A 21,217-nucleotide genomic window follows, 5' to 3' on the forward strand; every position below is an offset into this window, starting at 1 on the left:
AACAGTGTTTTTAACGGAGAAAAATTTTTAATTTTTATGGAGTCTAGTATATAAACTTTTCCTTTTGTGGACTGTGCTTTCAAATGTCATATCTTGGAACTCTTCACATTGTTTTAGTTGAAAACTTTTTAAAGCTTTACATTTGGTTTGTGATCCATTTGAGATAATTTTAATACGGTGTGAAGGTTTCAGGTCAAGGTTTATCTGTTTACTTATTTCTTCGCTCATGGATGTCCAGTTGTTCCAACACCATTTGTTGTTGAAATGGCTGTCCTCGCTCCATGGAGTTGCTTCTGGATCTTTGTCAAAGCTCAGTTGGCTCTCCTTGTGTGGGGCTGTTTCTGGACTCTGTCCTGATTCACTGTCTGTGTGTCTATCACCCAGCAACGTCACACTGCGGAGGGCACGGCCAACAGGTATATTTTTTGCACTGTCTTCTTTCTCCTCTTCTTCTGGGACTCTAATGACACAGATGTTAGACCCTTCAGTTTTGCTCCACAAGTCCCCAAGGCTCTACTCACTTTTAAAAAAACCTTTTTTTTCCCTCTCTGTTGTTCAGATTAGATCATTTTTATTGACCTGTCTTCATGGTCACCGTCTCTTTCCTTTATCATATTCAGCCTACTGTTGCGCCTTTCTAGTGGTTTAAGATTCTTCAGTTACAGTGTTTCATACTTCTAAAATTTTCATTTGATTCCACTTCACTTCTTCTCTTTCTTTGCTGAGACTTTTTGTCTTTACCTGTATTTCAAGAATGTTCCTCCTTACTCCTTTGAGTATGCTTTATAATAATGACTTTGAAGTCTTAATTAATTCTAATACTTTGTCATCTTGGCACTGGTATCAACTGATCCTTTCCCATGTGAGCTGAGGATTTTCCTGGTTCTTTGTATACTGAGCAATTCTGGGTTGATCCTGAATATGTGAATATTGCGTTATGAGACTCTGGGTCTTATTTAAATCCTGTGGAGAATGCTGCCATCTTTGCTGTAGCAAGCACTAGACCCATTTGAGCTCAGATTCTGGACCCCTGCCAGCCCTCTGCGGGTCTCCGCACCAGTTGTGTTTTCCAAGCCTTCATGATGCTCTTCAGCTCTGCCGTGTGTCCCCAGCGTGGCTCCGCGTTCTCTCCCAAGGCTCGGTGCTCTGAGGCCACAGTGTGCCACTCAGGCCTGTATCTGCCGTTGCTGAGCTCAGGGCTGATCCCGGGAGCGTGCCTACCCCGCTTTATGGGGTTGTTCTCCTGAGCGTCTCCTGCTCCACTGTCTCCCCGGCCCTTTCCAGTTCCAGAGGCCTCTTTCTTTGGCTTTTCATCCTGGAAGGAGGGGCCTTATTTCTCCTGCTCTGCTACGCTCTTCCTGGGACTTAGCTCACATCCATAACTAAGCAAGAGGATGACCAAGAGAGAAAAGTCCAGTGGGGTTTTCACCTCCTTCGACTCCTCTAGTTGGAAAGGAAGCTTCCTGCCTCAAAGCTTTAGGCACCTGTGGACCCCTCTGCAGCTGGGGGGTTGCTGGGGACCGGGACATGAGAACACCAAGAAGACAGAAGCACGGGAGAGGAAAAGCCCTGGGTTTGGGCCCACTGCCTCTGAGAATTAGGCAACCCCCTCCCTGCTCCCCACGCCAGCACGCAGCTTCTGGAGCTCTGCTGAGGCCTCTTTCTGGGTACTGGGTTATATGCAGTCCAGGCTGGGGTCCTGGAGTTGGGAGGAGGCAGGACTCTTTGGCGGGACTTCAAATTCTGATCATCTTCCCTCCTCAGCCTGCTACTGTTTGCTTTTCAGAGCCCTCATATAGCTGCCCTGTCCATCTTGCCCAGGTTTTATAGCCACATTCAGTGGGTGAGATGGGATGGAGTGTGTGCTTAATTACTCTCCTCACTCAGAACCATAAGGAAGCTGGAAGACAGCTGTTTGAGAGGCATTCAGTGAAGAAATCTGGGTTAAACAGAGACAGGAAGTCAGGATGAAGCTGGTACAGGAGAACTGTGGTTCGTGTGGGGAAGGAGGAAAATGAAAGGATAAAAGTTGGAAGGATTTGGAAAACCTGATGTGCAGCATCACATAGAGGACGGGTGGAAGGAACCCTTGAGCTCCCCTCGCCCCGTCGTCACACATCTGGCCTTGCACACTCATTAGGTTGCCGGGTTGAAGGGATGGTTTGACTATAGGCACCTGAGCTGTATTCCTCTCCGTTTGGGGTATTAGGAAATGTGTACACAGAGAAGCTGGGAAAGATCTCTCTGAGAGTCGAGAATCTTTAGCGTATTGAAGTATTTGTATCCAGGTGGTCACCAATGTGTATAGCCTCGTGCTACAGAATCTGACCTGGGCTTGATAAAGAATTAATCTCTTAAAGTAGATTCTTCTCTCTCTCCCTACCCCCCATCCCCCTCTCCCTTCCTCCCTGTCTCACTCAAGTAAAGCAAAGCCTTTATTGCAAGAATAACTCTTGCGTTCTTAAAAGATTTTCTGAATGAGAGGACCATTAATACCAATGACTGTTACTGAATTTCTGTCTACACTTGTTGACACAAATGAAAGCAAAGAGCATTTGAAAATCATAGGGCAGAACTTTGGAAGTGGCCGTTTTCTCCAGGGTCTCTGATACTGATCAGATCTTCAAAGTCCCCATTGCCCTGTCAGTTCATGTACTGAACACTCTTCACATGCCTAATACAAATACCATTCAGAATTCATACGATACTTTAGCCATTTGACTTTTTTTTTTTTTTCTGGTTTGCTTTATTAGTTCATTTGATCCTTATAAGAACAGTGTGAGGCAGACGGGATAGCTGTGACATTGTTCTGTATTATTTTTATATAGTTGAGTATTACATCTTGGTTTTTCATTTTCTGCTTCATTTAACATAAGCATTTTCACAGTGCCATGTTGTCATTATTCTCTGTCGTATTTCAGTGAAGTGCCAGAATTAATAGCAAAGTTGACACGACTTTCTTGCTGATCGTTTAGTTTATTTTCACTTTCCTTTTGCTGCTGTGAAGCTTGCTGCATAGAGGTTTTGGGGGCTATTTTCTTTGGATAAATTAGATAGGCTTTAAAAATATTGTTAAATGTATTTCAACACCAGGGAGGATTTCAGAAGACCACAGATGACCTAGAGAGAACACCAGCGTGACACAACCACAATTTTCAGATTTCTCCACGTTGCAGAGCCGGGGTTGGATGTGCCAAGAGATTTAGCCAGAGGAAGGTGGGTGGTGTGTATAAGGAAATGAAGAAAGTGTTAGCAAAGGCCACGTGTGTCAGAAAGAGAGGAAGACAGGCAGGGATGAGGGGAGAGAGAGAGAGGGAAATAGACTGATTATGGGAAAGTTCTATCTTGAAGAAACCAACAACCTCATGCTTGTGTGGGGTTGCTTTTGAATGAGAGCAGCGTCCCCTCTGCGTGTGACCATTGGAGAGCTGCATGAGCAGCCTTGACCAGCTCCAGATGGCAGAGCACCTTGACCACCAGCCAGAGATGACGATGTCATGGCCAACCGGTGACAGTCACTCGCGGCATCAAGCCGAGGGCTCCAGGAGGCCTCCAGGTGAGCCCGCGTCCAGGAGGACTTGCCCAGAGCTGACCCTCCTGAGGAGGCACAGGTGGCCGGTGCACACGGCTCTTTGTCTTGGCCCTGCGTTGGGCTGCCGGGGCAAAGCACTGAGCTTAAAGAGGATGGACGTTTGTTGAGTTCCATCCCTCGCCTGCCTTGGGCTCTAGAAGGACCAAGGATCAGATCTTTTTATGGAGCCTATTTTGGTTCAAAAAAGTGCAGCTGTCTCTGTGCCAGGGGCTCAGGTAGGAGGCAGTTATTTTGCCAAATTGCCCAGAAGGATGGAAAACCAAGTCCATCTGTATCCAGATGGAACCCAGCTGTCACTGAGTTGTCAGCTGTGTCCTTTGACTAAAGAAGTGCAGCTGGGACATCCCTGGTGGTCCAGTGGTTAGGACTCCACTGCAGGGGTGTGGGTTTGATCCCTGGTCAGGGAACTAAAATCCCAACTGCCTTGAGGTGCGGCCAAAAAAAAAAACAAAAAAGAAGGGCAGGTGCTCATGGAAGGACAGGGTGTACCTGTAAGTTCTAACATTTGGTTATAGTGCAGTCAACCCAGTAAGTTAGTGGTGGGAATTGTTAGCAAACGCCAATTCATTGAGGAATTACCTGGGATGAATTAGACATCAGTAAAGTGCAAAAGGTATTTCCAAGCACTGATAAGAGATGACTTTTGAGTTGAGACTTAGAGCAACTTTGGAAAAACTAAGAAATTTCAAAGACTTAGATTGGGGAGGAGCCATTGGTTTGTAATCGTCGTATACCTTTTTCTCCCTCCCTGATCCACTTGCGGCTGGTTGAATTCCTGGAGCCTTCTGCAGTGTTGCTGAACCAAGGGAGGGAGCCTGCACCAGACTATAGAAAACTTGTCTCCTCTACCACCCTATTCCCCACCTTAGCACAGTGCCTAGCCCATCCTGGCAGTTTTAATATTGACCCACCAAGGTCAGGTGTGAGGGAGCCAGCAGATGGCCCCTTATCTCTTTTTCCTGGGAACTGTGAATATTTTAGACCTTTGCTTCTTCCTGGAGGTCATAAAATAGGAACTGTTTTCGGATATAACCATTACAACAGCTGCAATGGAGAAAAACCTGCATTCAGTGTCATAAAGTGTTATCTCGGGTTGGAAATGGCACAAAACCCTAACGGTCCCATGGCCTCTCCCACTAACACCTTCTGCTTCCGACTTCCTTTTCAAGAAGGAGACTCTGGAGGGTCCATTCTGGGGGTGGAGACAGCTGCCTTGCTGGGAATGTGCTCTTCCTGCTGGAACCACAGAGGACAGTCTGATTGCTTGGTCACACGGCCGCTCCTCCCAGATTTGAATCCGCTGTCTCTTCTCCCAAGTTACTCGCCCCCTCAGTAAATCCCCCTTGAATTTCTCACTGTTGCTCACGTGACACGGTTATCAGGTAGGATTTTTTTTTTTTTTTTAGGATTTTGTTTTTATTATCATTTTGGGCTTGCCCTCCAGATTCTTGGGCTTCCCTAGTGGCTCAGATGGTAAAGAATCCGCCTGCAATGTAGGTAGACCCGGGTTCAATCCCTGGGTTGGGAAGATTCCGCTGAAGGAGGGCATGGCAACCCACTCCAGTATTCTTGCCCGGAGAATCCCTATGGACAGAGGAACCTGGTGGGCTACGGTCCACGGGGTCGCATAGAGTCAGACACGACTGAGCGACTAAGCACACTCCAGATTCTCAATAGCTTTCTCCTTTTCCACAAGTCTTACAAGCATTTATCACATTAAAATACTTTGCCAGTTTATTACTTTTTCCAAACTGATGTATCCTGCTGGGCTGCTCTGGGCCCTATGACTGGGGAGCATGAGGCCTGGGTCTCCAGACATGTTTACTCTGATTTGCTGCCCCAAGAGGAGCTGCCAACTCCTTCTGGGGTGTGGGATTGGACAGAATGTTCCAGGAGCTGCCTGACCAGCAGAGGCAGAGTTGAGTGAAACTATCTCTCGTGTTTTGGATCGGGTGCTTCTGACAGTGCAGCCGAAGGTCAGTTTTGAGTTTGTTGTTCTCATCAGCATCAAACCCCTTGACTCGAGGCACACGTACCGTGGACTTGTGAAACTCTGGGTTGGAATGTCAGGTTCCCTCACTAATAATTTATGAGTTATTCGAAGACAGAGGCTGGGGTTTCCCTCGCAGTCCAGTGGTTAAGTCTCCAAGCTGCCAATGCAAGGGGTGCAGGTTCAATTCGGGGTCAGGGAACTAAGATCCTGCATGCCGCGTGGTACGGGGCCAAAAAAAATAAATAATAAAACTATTTTAAAAAATAAAAGAGGTACCAATTTTATCTCCGAGCAGAGACAAATGTATCTTGATGGGCCTAGCTGGAAGCAGCGCTAAGCCACCTCTGATCTCAGAGATCTTAAAATGCAAAGAAATGTGAATCCACCTACTTACACAGTGTTTGGGCCACCTTTTTCTGTTTTGTCCTCAAAGCTGTAATGCATTTGTCTGGTCCTTGCTAGAGCCCACGTGCTGTTCCCGCAGCATTGCCTTGGTGTATGAATCTGCAAGAAACGCACACACACACACACACACACACACACACGGCGCGAGCTCAGTTTGGCATCAGCTCTGACTTCATCCTCGCTGCTTCACGGTCCTGTGCTCACAGACCCACCCTGCTTAGACCTGTGGATGTTCCCTGATGCAGCTCTCACTCTGTCCCAGCGTCCACCGCCTTCCCTTTTGAAACCCGGTTATATTTGTCCCCCTCCCCACTCCCCACCCATCTTCTCCGCTTCCTCAGCAGTGAGAGATGTGATTCGGAGACTCCCCACTGTGGGTTGTGAGTCATCACCAGGTGCTCAGCTCCCATCTCCGTAACCAGCGTGGGCTCCCATCCCGATGGGAAACCCTGAGCTGGTGCCTGGAGCAGGGCCTTGAGGGTGCCCCTGCCCTGCCCCCCTCCAGCTCTCATTGCCCTATTTTGATCACCAAGTCAGAATGTTGGTGCAAGTGCTCTTCAGAGAGTTCAGCCATGAATGGTTGGTGACTGGGGCTGGCCAGAAACCCTGAAGTGACATCGGACTTGAGGGAGAGGGACCCTCGCAGGCATATTAACTGATGTCTCCAGGTTCGTGATGCTCCATCCCGGAACCACCACCGAGAGCTCACCTTCACCCCGTAGCGTGCTCCAGCCAGACAGGTACCTGCTCCCAATGGATGTAACATACACCTTTTGGGTTTTAGAGGGTCATTTCATTTATTTTTGGCCATGCGTGCGGCATGCAGGATCTTACTTTTCTGTCCAGGGGTCTAGCCTGCACCATCCCCTACATTGGAAGCACGGAGTTCTAACCACTGGACTACCGGGGGAGTCCTGGAGAGTCATTTTAAAAACGTGTTTTGGCATCTCTTTGGCATGTATCTTTTGCAGAAACTTATTAGAGACTTTCAATGTAATAATCAGCACTCTTCATACAAGGATTTTCTTGTTAAGTTGATTTTTAAATTCGGTATCTCGATAAGGTTCATCTACAAATGAATTTATCAGAATGGAAAGAATCTTATGACTGAGCATAATTCCCTCTTTTGCTTTGGCTGCCAGGAAGCTCCACTACATTAATTGCCCAATTGCAGTAATGGTTTCCTTTGATCCCCCTGGCCTGACGTCATCTTCGATCCACATCGACTGGGCATAAATCTGTCTGAACAGCTGACATCTAAAAGGACAGCCCTGACACTTTTTATTTGACATGTATTCATTCATTGGAATGACTGTTGCCTCAAAGCCCCAAATGGCCCCACATTTCTTCCTGATGCCAGGACAATGTCAGTTATCACCCAGCCAGAAATCTCTGAGCGGATTTATCTGTCAGGAGCTGGGGGCTGAGCTGGTCAGCCCCTGCAGAAGTGGACGAAGGTCTCTGCTGTCGTCTTGCTGTGGGAGAGGTTCTGAGCAACATGGAGCAGGTTTTCACAAGCCTCAGTAATGGCTGAGGTCTGGTTGGGGCTTGGGGGGCTGGCTTCTGCAGCCAGGCTGAGGCTCCTCCTCACCCCCACAGCCCCAGGCCAGCCCAGGGGGCTCTCTGTGACCTGGGACTGTAGAGGGGGAAGGGCGCTCGTGGAACAGATGCTGATGGAGCGCAGGAAGAACTTCTGCGCTGTGAGGCTGATTGTTTGTGGCAGGCTGGGCAGGTGTGGAAGTGGTTGCCACGCTCCATGCTGCTGGGACCCTGCCAGGGCACAGACGGGTGCCCGGGGAGGGGAGTGGGCCTCTGTGGAACCATCCATCGTGGCTGCAGCAGCCTCTACTGGGCGATGGATGCAGCAGCACGTGGGAAAGGTGTCCCCTATTTCTTCTCCCTCTCCTCTCCTCCAGCTATTCCAGTGAGGTGCAGTTTTCCTGGAAACCATTCATTACTGAGTCTCTTGATGGCTGAACCGAAAGAGATAACAGTAGTCTAATCATGGATCAAGCTCACTTGTCTCAAGACAGCCCCAGAGACCAGAAACCTCAGGGAGGGGCCTGTCTGCCCTCCCCTTGTCCCTACAGCCAAACCCAGACTGTCAGTTGACCTTCCGTGAGGTCTGTTTGAAATAAGACACCCCTCGGGGGACTGGACAAGACCATCTTCACTGGGGTCACCTGCAGGTTTGCAGCTGTCACGGGAGGGGTTGCCCCTGCTGGGTGCAGGACGCACATCCGGATTTCTCTCGACATTGCAGTGGTAGGAAAGGAGTTTTCCTGTTGACCAAGACCAAGGAGGGCAGCCGTGCAGATGCAGGTGGGGTTTTGTTGGCATGGTGGGATCAGCTTTTTCTTCCTCCTCTTGTGTTTCCAGATCTTTCTCTAATTTATCTTTATGATAAAGGGGAAACCCTGAAATAATCTCCTCAAGCAAGCTTGACTGACTGCAGGGGAGAAGCCATCTAGCAAGTGCAGTGAAGACCTGCATGGTTCTCTGCTCCGGGGCAGGGAGGGCATTTGACAAGAGTGGCCCTGGGCCTACCTTCTAGGCCATGGTGTAGATTCGGGAGGGTGACTGACCCACAGGAGAGCATCGGAGAGGCCCCTCTAGGGACCACGTAGTGATAGAGAGCCTGGGCTCGACACTGACCCGAGCTTGGACTCCGTGCCTGGTCACTCCCTAACCACGTGCAGGTCACTCCCTAACCACTGCTTCCCCGCCCCCCAGCCTCGAGTCCCTGATGCTGTGAGAGGCGGGGTGGGCGGCATGGAGGGAGCAGGAGCCAGCGTGTCCTCGGTGCCGGTCCAGCAAGGCTTGCTGCCTCTTCTGGTGGGAGATGCCATACCTCTGGTGGCTCAGGGGCACTGGAGGAGAGGGAGCTGCCTGAGACGGATGGCAGGGGAGAGCTACAGAAGGTTCTGGAGTCTCCCCTGCCCCCAGGAGCCTGTGTGCTTGCCCTGGGCCAGCCGGCTGGAGAAGTGCTCGCTCCAGATGCCCTGGGTGCAGGGAAATCAGGGTTTGAGCAAAGCCCCAGAAGATGTGGTCTGCAGCCACAGAAGGATTCCGAGTTCCTGCCACAGTGGGACGCAGGGGTGGGGGGGCGCATGAGGTCAGGAAAGCTCCTGGAAGAACGCGCCCACCGCACCCACCTCCCCTGGCCCCCTTGCTCTTGTTGTACACTGCTGCCATGGCTACCTGCCAGTCACCCTGAGCACCCAACCCAGGGTCCTGGTATCTGCAGCCCCCTCCACCCTACCAACCTCTTCCCTCCTTAGCCTTCCCTTGTCTGGAACTTTCCAAAGTCATGGCTGCCTAGGTCCCCTGTGTGGGCTCTTCCTTCCCCTAAGACACTGTCTTCTGCTCAGAAGACCCTAGAGTCTTATGGGTTCTTATGAGTCTTCCATCTTGGCTCAGATATCCACTTCTCTGACCCCGAGTCTGAAGAAGGTTCCTCTTAGAGCCATAGGCTGACTTAGGATTTTAGTCTAGTTTGGTTCACTCAGTTGGTTGGTAGAGGCTTCTGCTCTAGGGCCTAAGAGGCGAATTGTGAGGATGCAGTTGCAGGAAGGTCCATTTGGCTGCAAGTCTGTAGAAGGCATTTTTAGTATCAATGTTATTTGCAGAGATTCCACTCTGATTTAAAACCCAGACCTGTGGCCCTGGAGTGGGTCTGGGGTCCTTCTTGTAGGCAGGACAAAGCAGAGGGATTGAATACAACCTGAGGACATGTCTTCTTTAGCCCAGAGGTATTTTGAAATAAAATAGAAGATTTCATGAAGTGGATTTCAGCACTTTGAGAGAGAAAGTTCTTTAGGTCTGATCCCACTGGGCCCATAAACCTTAGCGATAACCCCTGGCTGGCCCTACCTGGGGACAGTGTGGTCGGTACCCCTGGGCCCACTTCCTCTGCATTCTCTAGCTGGAGATCACAGGAGTTGAGTGAGGTGTGTGATCCTGGTGTGTTGAGAGTGACCGTCACCTTGTCCTGGATGGAGGCCCATAATTCTGTTCCCTTCCAGAAGGAACGGGGTGGGGTACTTCCAAGGCCCTCAGCATAAGCGGCTGCTTCATCTGCATCTCAGCCCTGGGAGCAGGTTTGGTTGAGAGAAGAGATTCCCGGGCAGAGGGGCCTGCACCCTGCAGCCCGTGGTGCCCGCATGGCACCCAGGACCCTCCTGCACCTCTGCTTCCTCTCCTGCAGGGCCAGGCCCCTCACCCTGTCCCCTCCTTCCTGAGCCCACCGAGGAGGCTTCTGGGAAAAAATGACTCATGCACGCCCCGAATTTCCAAGCTAGAAAGGCGCTAGGAGAGCTCCCACCAGCCTCTGAAAGCGCCTCGGGCCTGACCAGAAATAGCTGTGACAGTAGGGTCTGATCTTGCCCTTCTGTGCTGTCGGGTTCTACTTTGGTAAAAGATGCAGCCTTCAGACTGAATCCTGAAATGTGTCAAGATACTTGTTTCCTTTTCCTCTGAATTTTTATTCATTGTAAACTACATGGTTAATGATAGCAAAATAAAAAAGGGAGCTCTCAGTGCCAGCACTGTCATATTATACATTTCTGTCTGCTTTTTCAGTCCTTTTCCATACGTGGACGTGATTGTAATTATAGTACAATTAAAACTCATTCACTTCAGTATTTCTAGCACCCAGAACAGAGGTTGGCATGCAATAGGATTTAGTAAACGTTTGTTGATTGTAGAATATTTGTTTATGTGAGTATAAAGTGAATTCTTCTAATTGCATCATACACTGATTACCATTGCACCAAGTTGTTAGATTTTATTTGCCACTTCACTGTATTTAGATTTCTCCCCTAATTTATGAGGATTATAAATACTGTTACAGACCACATAACTGTTTTTTCTGTTTGGAATTACTTTCCTAGAATAAATTTCAAGCATTTGAATTCTTGGATCAGAGGAAAGAAAATTAAAAATTATTGAAATTTCTTTCTAAAGTCTTATTAATTTTATCCCTGTTGCTGGAATTGTTTGAAAATATTAGTTTTATTATAATCTCATCTGCTTTGAAAATTTATAGTTTTCTAATTTTTGCTTACGTTGTAGTGTAAGCTGGTACCTAATTGTTTTGATTTGCCTGTCTATATGTGTGGTTATTAGTATGGGTTGAAGAATTGTCTAAGAATTTAATAACTTCCTTTTGTATGCCTTGCCTAATTGAGTAGTGTTATAGATTTTTTAAAAATTGGATTTGGGTGAATTTCTCACATAAGTATAATTAACTCAATTTTTCTTATCATAGTAGCTGCACACATTTTCCCTAGTAGTGTGATTTTCCATTTTTAACATCTGTTGAGTCGTTATAGGCGTGATCTTCTCTTCTTTGGAGAGCTGAGAGCATGGTTGTCCGAAGGACCTTAGAGCCCTCCCCTGCCCTTGATGTCTCTGACCAGGCCCCGGCCCAGGGAGCAGAGGCCACAGCTCACCCACCCTGCTGGCACGAAGTGCCTGGGGCTGGCCCGACCCCAGCCCACTGCTCCATAGTCTCAGACTCTCTGCACACTTTGTGTTGTTTTTCTGGCCCAGAAAGTTCTTTCGAGCTGGGATTCATGCTGTATCTCTTTTTTGGACCAAGGCAGTCTTTGTAGGACTCTCCTGAAGGGGGCTGTTGCCTCTGTATTGACAGGGAGGCAGCCATCCCATCCTTCTGACTCAGGACATATGAAAATATCCTGGGCTGGGGAATTTGGAGGAGCCCGTAATCGATCCATGGACATTAAGCTCTTAAGAGGCAGTAAATGCAGTTTTGATACTGAATTGCCTCACAAGATACGTTAGTTGTACGGTACGGGAAGCCACCTCTCTGCCAGGTGTTGTCTTAGATATTTGGGATCTGTAGAGGCAGAGGACAGGGACAGGGGCCCAGGATCAAGGTGGACTCATATCAGGAGGGCTCCTCTCTTGTCACTGGGGAGGCACCCCAGAACTGGCAGGTGACCCCTGAACTGACTGGTGGAGACCTGGTTAGAAGCAGAGATCCTAATCCCAGTTCTGCCTGCATCATCAGCTTCCCGACTCCCGGCGCATGTTCACAGTCAGGTCTGGTCATCCATCCAGCAAACATACAGTGGACACTTAGTTAGGACTCTGTCCCGGGCAGCATAGTAAAAAGCAGAGACATTACTTTGTCCACAAAGGCCCGTCTAGTCAAGGCTATGGTTTTTCCAGTGGTCATGTATGGATGTGAGAGTTGGACTATAAAGAAAGCTGAGCAATGAAGAACTGATACTTTTGAACTGTGGTGTTGGAGAAGACTCGTGAGAGTCCCGTGGACTGCAAGGAGATCCAACCAGTCCATCCTAAAGGAGATTAGTCCTGGGTGTTCATTGGAAGGACTGATGTTGAAGCTGAAACTCCAGTACTTTGGCCACCTGATGTGAAGAGCTGACTCTTTCGAAAAGACCCTGATGCTGGGAAAGATTGAGGGCAGGAGGAGAAGGGGACGACAGAGGATGAGATGGTTGGATGGCATCACAGACTCAATGGACATGTGTTTGGGTGGACTCCAGGAGTTGGTGGTGGACAGGGAGGCCTGGCGTGCTGCGGTTCATGGGGTTGCAGAGTTGGACACGACTGAGGGACTGAACTGAACTGAACTGTGCCGGGTGCTCGCGTATTGCTACAAAGGTGGCTGAGGCATGGTCCACCCCTCAGGGGATTATACTTTAGTGGGGTAAGCAGGAATACTAATATCTATCTGTCAAACAAGGAGACTTATTAAATGAGTGTCAGTAAGGTTCCAGTGTGGCCACACAGGAATCAGTAAATAGATTGCACAGGGTTTGAGCAAAGGGTCTGTGAAGAGGTGGTACTCAGCCAAGTCTAGAGGGATGAATAGAATTCCCGGTGGGGCGAGGAAGATGGAGGGGAAAGGAGAGGACCACTCAGCCTAAGGGTCAGAAGGATGGGCAGCAGGAGGTGGGTGCCGTTGTCCAGGGTGGCCCTGGTGCAGGGAGCGGGCAGGGAGGAGGAGGTGGGTCTGGTTGGCAAATGCCCCTTAGAAACCATGGAAGGGTTTGAGGGGTCATGATGACCCCACGTGTGACAGCCAGGGAGGCCCTGGGTCTTAAGTCGGCAAAAGCTGAGAAGGGGACCGGGAAGGGTGAGCCTCGGGCCTTGGAGGTGAGGAGCCCATGTGCGTAGCCTGTGCCTGAGGACACCGTCTTCCATGGCTGCTGATCTAGCGACAGCCCGTGGCGGGTGATTTCTGGTTTTATCGGCCTCGGCCTGGTCAGCTGGAGTGGGGAGCGGGCCGGCGGGAGCAGCCCCTCTTGAGGTCTGCTTGCTTAGTCTGGAGAAAGCCTGATTGGTGTGTTTGTTCGCTGTTTGACCATCGTATGGCGGATGTTTAATGGTGAGGGAGCAGCAGAGGACATCAGCAGAGAGCTGGCCCAAATTCTGGAAGTTGGGAGCTTCTTCTGATGGGGCAGGAGTGCCCTAATTCCTTCATCTAAGTTGGGAAGCTGTCATGGTGAGAACGATGATGTGTCTCTGCTTCCATTACAGATGCCTTAGGGCCCCCTGGGCCATCTGGAGGAGTCGGTCCCAGCGGCCAGCAGCTCCCAAGCAGCGCACATGCGCCCGGCGGGCTCCCGCTCAGCCTCGGGCTACTGCTGACGCACCTGGGAGCCCCGTACCCCAGCCTCCCCACCCGACGTCCTGGTTCGCAGCCCCCCGCCTGAGCCATGGAGGCCCCCGAGGTCCCTGTGGGCTCGCTGATTGACTTTGGGGCCCAGCCGTCTGCCTCCTCACCGCTGGAGGCGCCGCCCCCGAAGCTGCAGGATGGGGATAGCTCCCCAGGAGAGGGCGCCTCGGAGAGCGAGACCACGGAGTCCGCGGACAGCGAGAACGACATGGGCGAGTCTCCCTCTCACCCGTCCTGGGGCCAGTACCGCCGCTCCTCCTCCAACGAGTCCTTCTCCTCCAACCAGAGCGCAGACTCGGCCAAGGACGAGGAGCCGCTGGAGCTCCGCGAGTTCATGCGCGGCTACGTGGAGAAGATCTTCTCTGGAGGGTAAGCCCCAGCCCTCACCCGCGGCTGGCACCTCCTGGGCTCAGCCCCACCCGCTGCCTGCAGACCCCCTTGGGAAGATCCCCCCGCTCAGGGCTTGGCTTTGCTTCCTCTGCATCTGAGGTGAGCCCCCATGGGCATGCCTTCCAAGTGTTGTAGCTGACAGTGAATTAGGGGTGCTGCAAGGCCAGAAGGTTTCAGGTACCAATCCTCTTGGTAACCCTGACAGAGCTGCTAGGATGGGGACTTGCCCTCGCACCTTTCCCCGGCCTCGCTCTGGTGGCTCCTGACGGTTTGAACCAGGAGCATTGATAGCTGCACGGAAGTAGAGGCTGGACCTGGGAATCTGTTTCACAGCTGTTACCAGCTCAGCAGGGGAAAGGGAAACACGGGGTCAGTTCTGGCCTCAGGTCTCGATGCTGGTCTTACATCTTTGCACAGCAGCACGTGAAATGCTGAAGGTCCCTCCTCAGGACCCGCAGCATCAGCACCATGGGATTGTTAGAAACGCAGAGTCCTGGGCCCCAGCCGACCCACTGAGTCAGAATCTGCATTTTAACAAGGCCTCTGAGGTGGGCACATGTTGTGGCCTGAGGAGCTCTGGCCAAAGGGCCCCTTTTCCAGCTTCGTTACAGCGTAAGAAGGATTTCTGCCTGTTGACCGCACACAGCCAGGATGTTGTTTCCTGTGTGCTTTAGCCCCTCAGTGGTTGACTGGCAGGGTGATTTCCACCTCCTGCAGATGTGGCTCAGTTTTCTCTGCGATTGGAGAGGGAAAGAGTTTATTAGCATCCTAATAATTGTCCATCCCCCAAATGCTTTTATGTGTGATTTTGAGTGCATTCTGGGAGAGCAGTAGATGGCTTCCTACTTATTTTGTTTGACTCACACTGAAATTAGTCAGCTTTCTCCAAGTACACCCAGTTAATGAAAAGGGGAGAAAGCTCAGAAGCTCACTGACTTGCCAGGAAGGCCAGTTCGATTTGTGGCAGCCTGTCTGTGGGCAGTATGGGACCTGGACAACTGAGTCAGATGCCTTGTCAAGAGCAGTCATTCCAAAGCTGCATGCACATGCCTGGCAAATTCTCACATTTCATCTGGTGTTGGTATTTTGGGATCAATGAGGCCAAGATGTTTTCTATGAAACCTTAAATAAACGAAATTGCAAAAGCCAATTGACCTTCAGCCTTCTGCTACCCTATTTTAGTCATTAGATTGGAGGTAGAGTACTGCCCCCCTCACCAACTAAGGTGATTAGAAGTGGTTTAGATCAGGTGAGCGTGTTGTCCACCCTGGGGGTGGTGACTCGCAGGCCTGAGGCCCCCTCTCCGATCTTCACCCCTCACACACAGAGCCGGGGAGCATCAGAGAGCAGACTGGCCCTTCAGAAGTGAGTGGAATAAGCAACGAGGCCCTCTGATGGCTGGAGGGGCATCAGACCATGGGCTCCATATGTCATACTGAAACTGAGCAGGTTAGGAATTCTTAACTCCAGTGGGTGGCTCCATACCTCATCAGCTCTAAAGATGAGGGGAAGTCGGGTGAGTTGGAGAGCCCAGCTGTCAGAGGCTTGTGGACCTTGTGAGTGCCCAAACCTCACTGAGACGGGCAGTCTCATGGGCTTTGGAGCCAGGAAGTCTAGATGGGGCTCTGCTTGCTGTTCCCCAGTTGTGTCTGATCCTTGAGCCAGGCTCCTCATCCTGGAAACAGCAATAACCCCATTTCCTCTCGGGGTTGCCCAGAGGCTGGGATGTGCCTCTGCACTTGATGGAGTGCAGTACCATCGGGGAGCCGAGGCGAGGATGGGGATCCGGGGTCCAGCGTCGCCTGCACTTAGGGTTTCCTGTCCTTCCTCTTCCCCGACTGTAGTCCTTTTAGTTCCAGAGGATTAAAGCTTTCCTGTCTTTCCCCTCTGCCCTCTTCTGCAGGGAGGACTTGGACCAGGAGGAGAAAGCCAAGTTTGGCGAGTACTGCAGCAGTGAGAATGGGAAAGGCCGGGAATGGTTTGCCCGGTATGTGAGCGCCCAGGTAAGGGGGTAACAGGGCTGTGGGGTGGGGCAGCCCACCTGCTCAGGAGAAACAACCCCACAGGAAAAACATGTGAAACTCATCTAGAAATGTTTCGAAAAGGCCTTTTTAGAATAGTGGAAGATGCAGCCTGGCCTCTCAGCCACATGAAATTCCAGATATGTTCGTCTTTTTAAAGACAAGCACGTAGGCTGTGTCCCTGCGTGTTTTTATTAAAGAACCCACAACATTCAGTTTTCATAAAGATAAAGTATTTAAGACAATGACAGCCGTGTTAGCTCAGATGAGAAGTTTTATAAATAGCCAACAGGTTCTTTTTTTGTTTTTCCTGTAAAATGGATGAAGTTCTTAGTTTTTAAAGTACTTTTTACTAACATAACTTTGCAAAGCAATTATGCTCTGATAATAAAATTTTTTAAAAAGTATTTTTTTTATCACAACTAATTTATTCTTACAAGAAAAATTAGAAAATGCTGGTAAGCAAAAGTAGAAAAACTGCCCATAAATCCCCCATCCAAAAAATAGCCAGCCTTGCCACCTTGGGGTTGCATATGTGTGGGTGAGCGGGTGAAGTTCCTAGCTTTTAAAATCTCACAAAGAGACACAGGGAATGATGTGGGGCAGTCTGGGGGCAGGGCAGCCCTTCGCTGAGTCCGGGTTTTTGTGGAGCAGGGCTCGTGCAGGGCTCGAGTAGGGCTGCATTTAGAGATGCTCGGCACTTGGAGACACTGTGGTGAACCTGCAGCCCCTCTGAGCTGAATACAGCCCTGCCAGCGGCTGCCTGACTGTCTGCCCTCTTCCTGGACAGCGCTGCAACTCCAAGTGCGTCTCGGAGCCCACCTTCTACCGCCTGGTGCAGTCCTTCGCGGTGGTCCTGTTTGAGTAAGTGATATCGCAGCTCAGAGCCTCCGTCCTAACTGCTCATCTTTCCTCTATCCCCGCCCAAGAGACCCCAGTCATGAGTACCGGCCCCACACATGCGTCGTGAGCTCAGTTGCTCTGGCGCTCCCCAGCCTCTGCTAGGAGTCGTGACCAGCATCTCGAGGGAGAGTGCACAGTCCCCCCCACCGGCAGGAGGGGAGAGGGCCACAGCTGGGTGTGAGTCAGTCCCCCCTGCCTGTCTGGAGACAGGCTGTGATTCCACGGCCCTCCCTGCCCTCCTCCAGCCCAGATCGGGGTTCTCTGGACTTCCTATAGTGACGTGCTGTACACTCTCACCACCCACTAATGAGATGGCTGGATGATGTCACCTGCCCGGAGTCCTAGTGAGGCACTGCTGGGGCCTTTTGTCTCAGAGGGTGTCCTGAACCATGTGGGCTGGGGAGGAAGCCCCCCGCCAACGTGTGGCTGTGGAGGCTGGCCGATGACTCGTGGGGCTCCTGCTCCTGAGGCCTGGGGCTCTAGGACTCTTGACCTGATTCAGACGCCCTGGACATGCCCTCCGCAGTATGAACAGGAGGAGCCATGTCTGCCTGGGGGTAACTAAGCAGTGACTTTAATCATGGGGTGGGTGCATGGGAAACTGGGGACAGAGGGAAGCCCTGACTCTGATCTGACCGTCATTTAAACCCACTTGCCCCCATCAACTCAGTGTGGCCTTGGAGCAGGTCCTGGTCTGTGGCTTAGGCTGTAGCCACTTTCCCGTGTCTCCCCACCTTTTTCTCTTCCCCATGAACACAGGGCATGGACTGGAGGAAAATTGCCAAAAGAAAGAGCCCCTGTTTTTCTTACACTTGCTCGGAATGTGCTAAGTTCCGGGTGTGCTCAGGAGGAATCCAGGTCTGGGAGCTGGCCTGGGTGGAGAGGCCTTGTGGAGGGAGTCGAGGGCCCACACTCTCTGGGGGTGCGTCGGGAGCTGCACAGAGCAGCCCCAGGAGGTCAGGGGTCAGCACACTCTCCTGCCCTGAGGACACTTCAACCTCCAGACATTTGTATCTATAGGAACTTTCATGAATGTATACTTTTTATAGATAGTGTCATATATGGTATGCCCCGTATGATAACATGCTTATCTGATTCTCCATTTTTCTTTCAATTATTCCTTAAATAAGTACACTGGGTGGTTGGGGGAGTTAAATTTTAAACACAGACTCCTTCCATGACTTTGTTTGTGAGCATATATTTTTTTATGGTTGCAAAAAATATTTATAGAAATGTAGCTTTTTAGATTTATTGGATTATTTTTATGTTAAATGATAAAGTGGCCCTCATCCTATTGTTTCGGAAAAGGCAACGGCAACCCACTCCAGTACTCTTGCCTGGAAAATCCCATGGACAGAGGAGCCTGGTAGGCTGCAGTCCATGGGATCGCGAAGAGTCAGACATGACTGAGCGAGTTCCCTTTCACTTTTCACTTTCATGCATTGGAGAAGGAAATGGCAACCCACTCCAGTGTTCTTGCCTGGAGAATTCCAGGGACGGGGGAGCCTGGTGGGCTGCCATCTATGGGGTCACACAGAGTCGGACACGACTGAAGTGACTTAGTAGTAGTAGTAGCATCCCACTATTTAGATAATGTCTGTTGATTTTCTTTTTTGAAGTAATGCTTATCTGAAGTGAAAAACTAAACAGGAAAGAAAGTGCATGAAGGAACAGAATGGAAAGACACAGAAGCCTAAGAGGAAACGGAAAGGCTCTCTCACTTCTGGTCCATCTCCTAGTGATAACCCCACTCTTAATAATGCACGCACCAGCAAGGATATACTTCTTCTAAAAATGCAGTCCCGTGCGTTTGCATTCCAGTGCTGCATCTGTCATGGCTATGAGGTGTTGTAATATATGAATGCATGACTATACCAAGATTTACTCAGCATCTGCCCTGTTAACGGGCTTTAGCTGATTCCTCCTTTTCTTCTCTAATTCATGGTACTGCAGTAGACATCCAGAGAAGGCAATGGCACCCCACTCCAGTACTTTTGCCTGGAAAATCCCATGGATGGAGGAGCCTGGTAGGCTGCAGTCCATGGGGTCGTTAAGAGTCAGACATGACTGAGTGACTTCACTTTCGCTTTTCACTTTCATGCATTGGAGAAGGAAATGGCAGCCCACTCCAGTGTTCTTGCCTGGAGAATCCCAGGGATGCGGGAGCCTGGTGGGCTGCCATCTATGGGGTCGCACAGAGTTGGACACGACTGAAGCGACTTAGCAGCAGCAGCAGCAGCAGCAGCAGTGGACATCCTTATAGCTTTGCAACTACAGATTGCCAGGGGCAGGCAGGTCCTGTTTTTGAAGTTTTTTCCCCTTTTTTTGTTTGCTAAGTTGAATGGATCCATGTGTATCTCATACTCTCAATATAGTAAGTACAGTCCTTTACATTTGTAGGACATCTTCTAGCCTAGTGCAAGCTCTGGTATGTAATTGATTACTTTGATTTTCAGCAAGTGGTATAGGGTAGGCAGGTATTCATATCCCTAGTCATTCTCAAAGTGCTGTCTCTGGGCCAGGAGCCTCAGAACATCAGCCTCCCAAGGCAGTTTGTTAGAAATGCATGTTCTTGGGCCCTGCGTGAAACCTGATGACCCAGAGACTCCAGGGTGGACCCAGCAATCCACATCCTAACACGCTCTCCAGGTGGTCCTGGTGCTGCCCACGTCTGCGTATCACCCAAGCCCACGCTCCTTCCCGAGAAGTAGGGCCAGACGCAGATATAGGCCTGAGATGCGAGGCCCAGCCTCCAGTTCTGGGGCTGCCCTTCGGGGCGGGGTCGAGCTTCCTGGGCCCTGGCTGTCCCACCTTGACAGTGAAAGAGGCCTGGTAGCTGGATGGCGAGGGCCTTCCCACCCAGAATCAGACCTTCTCCCAGGCCGTGTCCCTGGACTCGGGGAGCTCTTTCTGTGGCTTCTCCAGAGCATCAGGTGGGTGAGGTAACAGACGTGCCTGTGAGTATGCTGGTCCTCTCAGGAAGGTGCAGAGGGAAGCGGGTGGGAGGACCCGTTAGCCAGTTACCGCTCTTCTCATTTCAGGTGTCACCAGATGGACGACTTTGGGCCCGCCAAGAACCTCATGACCATGTGCTTCACCTACTACCACATCGGTGAGGCCCCAGCGCGGCTCACGGGGAGGGCAGACCCTCACCTTCCAACGCCCATCGAGTGGAGATTTCTTTTTTACTTAGTTTTTACTTTTTGGCTGCACTGCGTAGCATGTGGGATCTTACTTCCCTGACCAGGGATTGAACCCGCAGCCCCTGCAGTGGAAGCACAGAATCTTTATCACTGGAACTCCAGGGAAGTCCCCAGGTGGGGATTTCTTAAGGCAAAGCTGCGGGGTGTCCAGAAAACAAAGGGAGCTGGTGTTAGGATAGGGACGAGGAAGAGGGAGGCTCCTGGAACAGGAGGAGAAGGGCCCACAGCATGGGTCGGGAGGCTGAGGGTCCAGCTGTGAGGAAACGAGAAGGTGGACACACGGGGCAGGATGTTTCAGGGTGGATGCCGGATGGCTGGTGTGAGGATGTGCAGGTCTCATGTTCCCGGTGAACGTGAATGCAGGGTCAGCTGTGACAAGGGTGAAGAGGAGCAGCTGGGTTGTGGGCTGGAGCTGCCTCTGAGCAGAGGGCAGGTTGACCTGTGCTGGCTCGTGGCCCTGGGGCCTCCCGGTGCATCGCAGCTGGAGGGCTCCCCTGGTAAGCTCCTTGAGCTGCAACCACAGACACTTGTTCAGGCCTCCTCAAGGAGAGGGCTTCTGGGAGCCCACCCAGGGGCTGGAGCTGGGTCAGGGCAGCACTGGCACCGTGGGTTCACTCTAGCATCCCCTTCCTTGTGTCTCAACTCCGTCCTCCCCACCCTCTGCGCTGCTATAGCTGCGGGCTTGACTCCTCAGCTTGGGGCCCTTTGGCCTGAGAGAGCAACCTGGGCCTATGGGGCTGCCTGGACCTTGGTTGGTACGCGGCCTTGGGGAAAGACATTCTTCCTTTCTCCTGGCTGCCCTCCTCCACCATCTCCCGTGCCCAACACCCTCCTGTTTCAGGCCCAGCCCGGCCACGCAGCACACTCTGTGTGCTACCCTCTACCTATGTGCGCTGCACACCCGCCTTCTGGACTCAGTGCTTCTTTGGGGCTGGGTCCCTGCCTGTTTCCTCTTCCATCCCTGGTGACACCTGGCTGACCTGGACACAGTAGGTGCTTAGGGGCCATCTGAGAGCACAGGGGCCCAGGCCCTGTGCT

At 51.0% G+C, this 21,217-nt stretch overlaps 1 protein-coding gene across 6 annotated transcripts in view; it reads left to right on the top strand.

The window, feature by feature from the left end:
* KIAA0513 (KIAA0513 ortholog) overlaps positions 1-21,217 on the top strand; it is a 60,504-nt gene that overhangs the window by 24,948 nt on the left and 14,339 nt on the right. For all 6 annotated transcript variants that reach the window (XM_061386908.1, XM_061386910.1, XM_061386911.1 and 3 more), the window contains 4 exons: positions 13,524-14,031; positions 15,956-16,055; positions 16,864-16,937; positions 20,018-20,088. In XM_061386908.1, the coding sequence (XP_061242892.1) occupies positions 13,703-14,031; positions 15,956-16,055; positions 16,864-16,937; positions 20,018-20,088 (574 nt within the window). In that variant the 5' untranslated portion in view covers positions 13,524-13,702. Of the gene's footprint in view, positions 1-13,523; positions 14,032-15,955; positions 16,056-16,863; positions 16,938-20,017; positions 20,089-21,217 lie in introns of those variants that run through there.

Source organism: Bos javanicus, chromosome 18, assembly GCF_032452875.1.
Source record: "Bos javanicus breed banteng chromosome 18, ARS-OSU_banteng_1.0, whole genome shotgun sequence".
Classification (NCBI taxonomy): Eukaryota; Metazoa; Chordata; class Mammalia; order Artiodactyla; family Bovidae; genus Bos; species Bos javanicus.